This window comes from Labeo rohita, unplaced genomic scaffold (genome assembly GCF_022985175.1).
Source record: "Labeo rohita strain BAU-BD-2019 unplaced genomic scaffold, IGBB_LRoh.1.0 scaffold_66, whole genome shotgun sequence".
NCBI classification, from domain to species: Eukaryota; Metazoa; Chordata; class Actinopteri; order Cypriniformes; family Cyprinidae; genus Labeo; species Labeo rohita.
Genome location: NW_026129590.1, coordinates 50,771 through 61,343, shown reverse-complemented (window position 1 = coordinate 61,343; position 10,573 = coordinate 50,771). Strand labels below are relative to the sequence as shown.

At 40.2% G+C, this 10,573-nt stretch overlaps 1 protein-coding gene across 1 annotated transcript; it reads right to left on the bottom strand.

Moving 5' to 3' along the window:
* Positions 1–6,887: 6,887 nt before the first annotated feature.
* Positions 6,888–9,829, bottom strand: csf3b (colony stimulating factor 3 (granulocyte) b). The gene is made up of 5 exons (XM_051104220.1): positions 8,974–9,829; positions 8,618–8,766; positions 8,337–8,435; positions 7,437–7,577; positions 6,888–7,314 (listed from the first exon to the last, which is right to left on the bottom strand). Exons 1-5 carry the CDS (start codon positions 8,987–8,989, stop codon positions 7,135–7,137), a joined length of 585 nt encoding a protein of 194 aa, XP_050960177.1. The 5' UTR covers positions 8,990–9,829; the 3' UTR covers positions 6,888–7,134.
* Between the last annotated feature and the right edge of the window lie 744 nt (positions 9,830–10,573).

Sequence of the window (10,573 nt, the reverse complement as noted above, 5' to 3'; positions counted from 1 at the left end):
CTGTTTAGCTGGATCTTGTATTTGATGTTGTAAATCATGTAATTGAGTACTTATGGGTTGGACGGCTCTGTGGGCTACTAATTCTTTTAACTCTCAAAAATAGAATGTTCACACAAACGTAACAAGGGTCAAAATCATACAATCAAGGCGGGTCCCTTTTTGGGCACCAATTGGGCGCAACTTGCACAAAGTTAAGGGTCCCAAAATCAGACCCGTACATCCTGACAAATGGAAACGGAACACATCCGAGTGCAGGTTTGCATTTTAGCAAAACCTAGTAAAATATTCCTGTCTGAAATGTAGGGTTAGGTTAACTAAAGCCAGTTACATGACGGCTTCCTGCGTGTAGGATCGCAACCTCCACTCCGTGCCCGCTGAGGTGTTCAGGTCGTGGAACAAGGCATCTTCAGCCCTAGCGTCTCCATCTACTCGAACATTATGGGGCTGAGTGAGCGGGTGGAACGGTCTCTTGCCAGTTATCTGTCCCCCGACTTGGCCTCGTACCTGAAGGCCCAGAGGCTTCCCACTAAGCCACGTAAAGCTACAACAGAACAGGTGTACCAGGCCGATCTGCTTAAGGACCTGGATGAAGGCAGGGAGGTCTGGCTACGGTCATTCTCACAAAGAGCTCCTCCGCTAAAAAGGCCTGATGCTGCGAGGACAGACCCCTCTGGGATGGAGAGGTACACACCACCTTACCGTACGGTGCCCGCTCTTCCTCTGTGTCTTCAGGGGCCAGTTTAAAAAGTTTCATCTTGATTTGGAAATACCATGTTTTACTATCAGGATCAAGTAAGCCATCTTACTTTTGTGCTGTTTTTATGAAGCATCACCCTGATCCAGATATTTCAGATTTCCTCATCTGGATTACTACTGCTCTAAATGGGATCACATATCACAATTTTGGCAACTAGCTATGTAAAAAAAACAACAGTATGGTCAGTGTGGGGTCACAGAAGTGTTTTAACTTGAAGAGACAATAAAACAATACAAACATCACCTGCCTTTTATATTTCATTTCAGCATTCAGACCACAACGACTAAATTCAAACAAATATACATTATACAAAAATACATTGTAACATGCATTTTAAAGTATAAAGAGGCTAAATGTCCAATAGTTAAGAGAATAAAGAATGTTCAGAGCTCTTCATTTGTAGAGAGGCCAACTTTTAGGGGTCGGATCTCAAGTCTGACTTTGGTTTGCTGTAGTTGAGTAAGTCTGATTTGTTTCTCTGCCAGATTAATCTGTACTCCTGGCTCTACCAGTGAGGATCCACTTGCTTCCTCACTAACAGGGCTGAGGTCCAGAATAAACGCTGCTTCTGCATTAGAAAAACGGCCACTTTCCTCTACAAACACGGACTCACCGTTCCCTACAACAGTGGTTCTCAACTCCAGTCCCCGGGGCCCACTGCTCTGCACATTTTGTATGTTTCTGAATCTGACACACTCAGTTCAGTTCATGGATCTTTTGCCGAACGAGCTGATGGTCTGAATCAGCTGCGTTAAATGAGGGAGACGTGCCACATGTGCAGAGCGGCGGCCCCGGGGACTGGAGTTGGGAACCACTGCCCTACAACGCTTTGAATCCCACGCAAAGATGGTGAATTTCTAGTACCTCGTCAAGAACCACATCTGTGTAATCATCTCTCCTAAAAGGCTTGTTGCCTGGTGGTCCTCTTTTGGCATTCACATTTTGGGAGATTTTATCCCAAATCTCTTTTTTCTTTTCCTGCTAATGAGGCATAATGATGGCTAACACCCTCCAGCAATGCATGAGTTTCTGCAACTGTGAAATGAGGTGCTTTTGAGTCTACCAAGTTGCTGGTAACAATATAGGAGTGGACAAATCAACTGTCGGTGATGTGGTGAAGTCTGTGCCAACTGCATTAGTCAGTCTGCTCAATCAGTTTGTATTTTTTTTCGAAACATGCCCAATGCTATTGGGTTTATCGACTCACGAGCACATACAAGCACCTCATGAGAGGGAGCGGGAGTATGTCAGTCGGAAGGGAAGGCACAGCATCAACATTCAACTTGTGGGGGCGACGCATCACAAACTGCGATGCGAGGTGGCCTGAGTCTGTCCGTGATGCACGTGTCCTGTGGGAAAAGGGCTCTATACAGAGAGCTCCAAACCAACAGACCAGATGGCATAATATTAGGAGACGGTGTCTATCCGCTCCTACCATGGCCGATGACCCCTGTCCTTGTAGCAAACACACCTGAGCAAGCATGCTCAAAACAAGATGTGCAATAGAGCGCCTAAATGCAGTTCTCAACCCTGGTGAAAAAAACAGCATATGCTGGTTAGGTAGGTTTTGATGCTGGTTTAAGCTGGTCCTTAGCTGGTCAAGGACCAGCATAAACCAGCATCAGAACATACCTAACCGGCATATGCAGTTTTTTTCAACAGGGAAGAGGCGCTTTGCAGGCCTTAACTACTTGTGAGTAGAACATAATACTTGCCTGTATTGTACTACACAACATTGCTACAAGTTAATGATAATAATCATCCTTAGCCTGCTGAATTGTTAAAAACTACTTTTGACTTGGTTGATCTCTGATCTGATGACTGTGTGACTGTAATTAATATTCAGTGACAAATGACACTTAAAATAAATATCGTGTTTGTTGTTGTTGTTTTGTTTTTTACTGTCGACAGCTGTTTGGAGGACTTTAATTGATTAAAAGGTGTACTTGGTAGCCCAATTTATACTTCAAATACTTTAAAATATTATTATAATGGTTAAAATAATCAAAATATATAAATATGTATATATATTACATGATAGGAATGATGTATTTTTGACTCATTTTAAAGTTTTATTACATTTTTGTTCCTGAAATCCACCCTGGGATCAGAATAATCCATTTTTTATTTTTTTTATCAAAAGTATCCCAATCTCACCAAAGAGTTTTGAACAACACAAACTGAGGATTTAATTCAGGCAAAAACTAAGATTGTATTTTGAGATCTAATCTGAATTCAGAAGCCTTCTTTTCTTTTGAACGACCCCTTTTCAAGATTTGATGCAATCCGATGTTAAATCCATGATCAGATTTCTTTTGAACAACTGGCCCCAGGGGGCCGCTCTGTTAACCCTGCTTTTGTTCTGACCAACGGAAAAAATAGCCTTGCCGTTTTTAATCAGAACCGATTCATTTTTAATCCCTTTCAGTCATACATGACATGAATATATAACTGCTTGACGAAACGTTTAAAAATAGCTCTAGAAATGTTATATTTAAGGCAATTAAACACGTGTATGCTCAAGAAATAATTCAGAAAAGAAAAAGAAACCTCAGACTTTATGCAACAAAAAGGAAACATTGCTGTGACATTTATTAGCAAAATCAACACAGCAGGAAAGCTAATGTTTTCTGTTCAATGAAGCACAAGCTAAGATAGGTAAAACAAACCTTTAACGCTTCAGTAATTAAATAAAAGCTGTCTTCAGTTTTGTCTTTGCTGGGACGGGAGTGGCTGCGGGAGCGCATGTGGAATCGGATACTGCTTTTTTTCTCTCGCTTTTTCTGCACAAATTGCACAGCAAATGAATGATGCCAGCTGTGTGTTGTCATACCTGTGAATACTTGTTATTCAACAACAACAAAAAAAAGAGAGATTATTTATTATGAAGTGACATCAGCTATACAAAATCTAATGCACATTAGTTCATCATATAGTGGCAATATACACTAATGCAAACAATGTCTGGGAAAGAGGTTTGGAAAGAGTGATATTTACATTCTGTGGCGATGTCTTCCACTTTTTGAGCTGGGCCAAGTTGCAGTGAAAAAAAAGGAGTTGGGTTCTGTTTAAACAACCTGGAACGCAAAGCACTAGTGACAATGAACTCCTGAGCACCGAGAAGGTCCTTAACGAGAAGTCCACTTCCAAAACAAAGATTCACAGATAATGTACTCACCCCCTTGTCATCCAAGATGTTCATGTCTTTCTTTCTTCAGTCGAAGAAGGGTCTTATCTAGCGAAACCATCGGTTATTTTCATACTTTAAAAAAAACCAAAAAAACAATTTAAATACTTTTTAATCTCAAACGCTCGTCTGGTCTTACTCTGCCTAATGGGAGTTTTTCGACATACACTAACTGTCATGAACCGGAGCAAAAACAGTTCAGGCAGAGCAAGACGAGACGAGCATTTGACATTAAAATGTATGTAAATTGTATTATTTTTATGAAAATAACCGATGGTTTTGATAGATAAGACCCTTCTTCGACTGAAGAAAGAAAGACATGAACATCTTGGATGACAAGGGGGTGACTACATTATCTGTGAATCTTTGTTTTGGAAGTGGACTTCTCCTTTAGTCTGGAGCACGCAGATGAAGGACAAGAAGTCTCGGCAGAAGATCCAGGCGACCTGAAACACGCTGAAGAAGAGGGATTTGCAAACTGGGCACCTTTCAGATCCAGCACTTTGATTGGCTGCAGCTGTCAGAGTTTGTCATTGTGTGGCTCCTTCTCTGGCATGAGGTTTAATTGCACAGCTTAAAGTCAACGCTTACAACGTCTTTAAGGCTTTTCCTTTGTTAAACGTACTTTCCAAACCAATTTCAGATCAATCTACACGATCTATAAAGTCTAAATATCATCGGGTAATGTTGAACTTCACCCGTGCATTCATTTACACCTTTCAAGGTAATAATGTTGTAGACCTTGCTGTGTCACAAACACTCATCAAGCATAGACAATTCTGTGACTGGTTGTGAAGAAGATTTATTCAATTTTGTGTGAATGCATTTAAATATCTCTTCTTCGTTTGTGGCTTTGGCCACATGGCAGAAATATTTCTCCTGTGAGATGAATTTACAGTCATTCACACTTTGATGAGAGCGAGGGAGAACAAAATAGTTCCAGCGCGGGGGTCACACGTCCTGGTTATTCTCCACTACAACGTGGCTTCAGTGACCAGGAACATGAACATAACCAGTGTCTGGTCTGAGGGAGTAGCTGGTCACTTACACTTAGGTTTCTGGACTGAGGGACCGTGATGAGCAAAAGGGCACATGACGACTTGTGTCGGGGCAGGTCGAGAGTACAGAGACGACCTCCGTGGCCGTATCAAAACAGAAAGTGGGTTCAGAGAGTTCAGGGATCACCTCTGTGATTGTTACATGCCTGACAGACATGGTTCAAAAAGAGCCTCCTCAGCTGGACAGGACAGACAGAGACTTTAGGGACGGCTTCCGTGGGCGTGTTAAACCAGACAGGAGCTCGGCAGGGAATTATGAAGCGGTCGCCACTGCATCGAGAAGAGGGGATGAGCAATGAGCGGCCCAAACACAAGATGGCGGCCATTACAGGAGCACTGCAGATGGTGCAGATTGGGACCACCAGACCTGGATGTGCTGGGACCGCGGGGACGCCGGTCGCTTGCACCAACATAAGCGGTGGGTCCCCCACAATGGCAGTCAGCCTCCCATTCTTTGGCTTCTGTGTAGACTCGAGTGTGGCGGTCTCTAGCGCGATGACAAACGAGGCACAGCAGAACGGACCTGAAAAAGGGAGGTAAACAGAAACAAGTTCGCCGGTCATGCCTTCACCTCTCCCCACAACATACTTTGTTGCGTTAATTACAAGAACTCTGTGTTAATTACAGGTGTGTGATTGTATTTTTTCTTTTTTTTTTGTAAGTGATTCCACACAGCCACCGCACACAACAGATCACACTCACACACACACACCCATTCGTTTTGTTCCTTTTGTTTGTTTTCTGTTTCTTTGTGTGTGATTTGGATTATTTTCTTAGCTGATCTTTATAGCTGTGGTTCTCGTGTACTGGTGTGTCCACACAGATTGATGTGCTTAACAATTTTGCTTTGCTTTCACAAGTGTCTGAAGACCCTCCTGGCCATCTCATTCTTTATTTTGTGTTTTATTTGCGTATTTGAATGCATTTTTGGGTATTGTTTCTTTTCTTGAGACCTTGTGTTAAATTAATTTAGCTTTTGTATCTTAATAAAGTGATTTTTGTCTTTATCTTTACGGTCCACGTCTCCATGCTCACCCTGACTTTGGCAGCGAACCTGGGTTCCTTTGGTCGGGCTGTTATTTCCCGGTGTTCTCCAGGCGGTGTAGTCGACAAATAATTGATTTGGAAAACTTCAGTGCCCTTTGGTTCTGTAATCGTTCCCTATTTGACCACTCTTGCCACATTTGCATGCCACCTTTTTTCCAGTCTTAAAATCCTCCGCTTGCTTGCAGTGATTCTTGGATTCTGTATGGGAGGGGGGGACTAAAATGTCTTCAAGCATAACAGAATGCGGACATTTACTGTTAAAGCTGCTGCTTCTGTTTCCTTTAAGTGTTCTGGTAAACACCATCAGACGTAGCTGTACTGGTGGAATATTAAATAACATTATGTTAATATTAATAACATTACACGTGCGCGTGCGCGCGCGCGCGCGTGTGTGTGTGTGTACTTGTTCTTGCTATATTGTGGGGACCAAATGTCCCCACAAGGATAGTAAAACCTGAAATTTTTGACATTGCGGGGACCGGCCTGCGGTTAAATATAGTAAATGATGTTTATCTGAAAACGTAACGATGCAAACATGTTTTCTGTGAGGGCTAGGTTTAGGGTTAGGGTTTGGTTAGGGGATACACAATATCGTTTGGTCAGTATAAAATCTATAGAAGTCTATGGAAAGTCCCCACATTCACAAAAACAAACGTGTGTGTGTGTGTGTATCAACACTGGATATTTTACAGAGACAAAATATTTTTAAAAAATGTAAGTGATAAACATTTTATGATTTTTTTTCCTGAAATATTTGAATAGTTCTTCACAAATGAAACAATATTTAATCAATAATAAATAGGGTTTAATAGATAACCTACACATCACCCACAGAATACAACTACTCAATATAACATCATTAAAATAATAGCAACAATAATAAATATTTAAAAGTCATATATTAAAATAAATATTAAATACATTAAATAAATTACAGTTAAAACATTCACTTAAAACAGCAGTTATTCCAAAGTTTAACTTAAACTTAGTAAGGATAACCCATTCAAACTCGTCACAAAAATACATTTCTACACAGAAAACACGAAATACAACCAGGACTGGTTTGTTGGGTTACTGCTGGTCATCTAGTTGGATGCGGAAATGTGGCGCAGACTGCGGAAAACATCCTGTGTAAAGCTGCGCAGCTGCTGAAGAGAAAGATGAGCGGCCACTTGGATCAGATAATCACTGCTGAGTCGTGGAGACAGCGCTGCGAACGCTGCATTCTGGGATACTGTGCTGGGAATCTGGGCCAGCTCTTGCATCTGAACAAGTACAGAGTACAGGATTCGGTTATTAGCAGGTTTTTACTCGTAGTCATCAGGTTACGGTTCTGTTGCAGGTAAATGTACTTCTGTAAGCAATGTTAAAGAACCTAAAATAATACCTTGTGGACCTGAGCAGACAGGTCTCTAATATCCGCAAGCAGGAGGTTCAGTTCCTCTGAGGAGGTCAAGAGCTCTTTGATTTCCTGCAGAAGTTGGTGGTGTAGGTCCAAACCGCTCACAATACGCTTTAAACTCACATCCTGGTCAAAACAGAAACAGTCAGAAATGGTTAAACACCTCTTCGTAAGAAGTGCTGTAAAAGCAGAGCGCGATATAGTATTTCAGTACACGTTCAAATAACATATTATTAAAGAAACTGAAGAAACGAGAACATATTACACCGGTTTGAATGGAATTACACTGGGTACCAGTTCATCAAAAGACTCATGATTTTAAGATTCTTATATTAGTCTATAAAGCATTGCAAAATCTGACACCTTCTTACATTTCTGACTGTTTGTCAGGATGTTTTCCTAATCGAATGCTACGATCCTCTAGTGCTGGACATGTTACACAGTCAGTCTGGCGGAACCTCTTGTTTATTTTTACAAAGCGTGTCAGAACGCGTCTCTTTAAAAGCTGCTTATGAGCATAACAGTGTGTGAAGCGTGTGTAATTTTGCATGTTTTTTTTTTTATTCTTTTGAATACACTTGTTTATATTTGCTTATACTTGCTTGTTGTGAGTACTCTTTTAATTTCTTTCAGAGTTGTTCATTTCTACTTGTTGAATCATTTCAAGTTTTGATTATCTAATACTGATATTATTGTATTCTTAATATGTTTTGTGCTTGTGAAGCGCTTTGAGTTACATTGCTATACATAAATTCAACACAGTAGTTCTAAACATACAACCTAGCGTGCTTCATTTAAATTCATTTTGAATGTCTTTATCAACATCTTCGTCTTTCAATGATACGTTTAACGCGCTCGCACTTTAGCAAACGAGAGAGCATTTACCATGGTGAGATCCTCAGACTTGAGCACCGGCGGCGCAGGGATGCCAATGTCGCTTAATAAATACTCCAAGTGCTGTGCTTCACCGGAAAGGGTCAGACCCTGCAAACAACACCGTTTCCATTATCACACTGCGAGCAGATGCAAGATCAAAAGATCAGTTTGATAAGAGTGCATTAGTTGTTAGTCCGTGACATTATAACGTTTGCTATTGCTACTGTTAACATGTGACCCGGTTTAATTGGTTATTCGCGTAGTAAGGACACAAGCACACGCACGCTCACCGTAGTTTTGACGCACGCCTCGTGCACTGCGGGAATGTCGCTCAGGATCTTCTTGGCCAAACTCATGCCGCTCTCAACGGCGCGCGTCAGCTCGAGCTTCCGGAGCGGCGTGGAACCCACCAGCGTCAGACAGCAGTGCACTGCAAGAACTGTGTCGCGGGAAATAACGTTTTATTACAAAGCATTGTTCTGTATTATAAACAGTGCTACGAACGAACGCTGCAAATACACAAGCTACAAACAAATATTACAATATTACAAAGTAAAGTAATATTGTTTGTTTTTTAATTACCTTTTAAAAATCACAATTCATATGTTCTAAAGTATATTTTCTAAATGATCAAATCTGTACTTACTGAGGTAAAACTTCATTGTGGTTCAAAGTGTTTGGAATATTTTAGCGCATGGTCAGTGGATTTCTACTAGGGTATTTAAACCCATTGAGATTGTTCAACTAGGGAAACTTTCATGAGCTGTTTAGTCTTTACGTACACTGCATTGCGAAAACCAATAAGGAAAGAAAAAAGAAAAAGGCACTCCTGTGTTTCCGGTTCTTTGGATATGGGAAAAAAGTGAAGACGTCCCCCAAACTGGAAATAATTTGACGTTTCTTGAACTCCTGCTATTTCTTGCGTGAATGTCTAGTGTTTCTTGGCAAGCGCTCACGAGCAAAATGCCCTTTATTTATTAAGGCGAATTTAATGATCACAGATGTAGTGTTTAAACATTTGATATCACACAAATACGGATCTGACGGATATCAGAACGAGCAGCCCCCGGGAATTCTGCGGTTTCATCACTGCAGGAACAACAACAAAAACTCCAGACCGCAACAATGAACCGCTCCTCTGCTGCGTCACTCCGGGTGAAAGCCTTACCCAACTTACTGTTTCCTCTTTTGGGGTTTCCTTCGCCCCTTTAACAAAATATTTAGGCTACATATACTGTTTGTCCAAATAAAAGCTGTCAAAATATACCATGTCTTCAGCAGTGCCATGGGTGACCAAAAAACCTTTTTATTTATTTTTATTTACCTTCCTAAATATGCCCGCAGTGCCTGCAGCATGCTGCCTGTTCAACAGGAAATGGCATGAAATAATCAGAATATTTGCTGAGGAAATCACGTGCTGAATATGAGTGAATGAATGGGAAAAAACTTCAGCAGTTACACAACAGAGGGATTCTATCAGCGCGCTTTAATTGATATGAGTCACTGCATTATTAACCCTCTGGGGTTCTTCGTTTTCCAGTCACACTCAGGACCTTCACGGTCAAAAGTGACCGGACCCCTGAAATCATTATTTTTTTTTTTTCAGTAAAATCAATCAAATGTATTTTTGTTCAATAATATTTTTTCTTTTTTTCTGTGGTGTTTTGAGAGAATTTTATGATAATAATTAATATTTATGCAATAATTATGATCTATTTTTTCCCTTTGAATATAATAGAAAATTTTTATATATATATAATTTTTATTATTTTTTAATTAATGCTGTATTTCAGTTTAAAGTAGAGACCTGGCCTATAGAAAACAATTTTTTGAAGTCAGAATGGTGCCATCTGGTGGTGTAGTGAGCATAATTATCAAGCAATATCATATTTTAACCACTAGATGAATGTACTGCTCTCTGTAGAAGGGCTTGTGAATTCTAGTTGTTTTTGCACATATTTGTCTATGCCTTTTCAGGTTGTGGATTTTAATATATCAAATGAGATTATCAAAGACTTTTTTTTTATTATTTGCCAAGTTTTTTGTTTGTTTGATTGGTTTAACTGGTAATTTGAAGCGCCAGTTTTACTTTATAATACGGTCAAACCTGAACATTGCATTAGAAAGAGAACCAATGGGAAGCATTTTGTTACCCATTGTTTTAATTCTAACTTAATAAAAATGCAATTCTTTCAGTCATAACAATTTTTTTATTTTGAACATTTCATTAAAATTAATTTTTTGTA

What these genes read in the sequence shown, in the direction of transcription:
- csf3b (XM_051104220.1), bottom strand. An exon ending in AGTCTGAGGATCTCACCATG is followed by an intron (nt 7,578 to 8,336) that starts GTAAATGCTCTC and finishes TGTTTTGACCAG; the next exon opens with GATGTGAGTTTAAAGCGTAT. An exon ending in TGTCTGCTCAGGTCCACAAG is followed by an intron (nt 7,315 to 7,436) that starts GTATTATTTTAG and finishes GTACTTGTTCAG; the next exon opens with ATGCAAGAGCTGGCCCAGAT.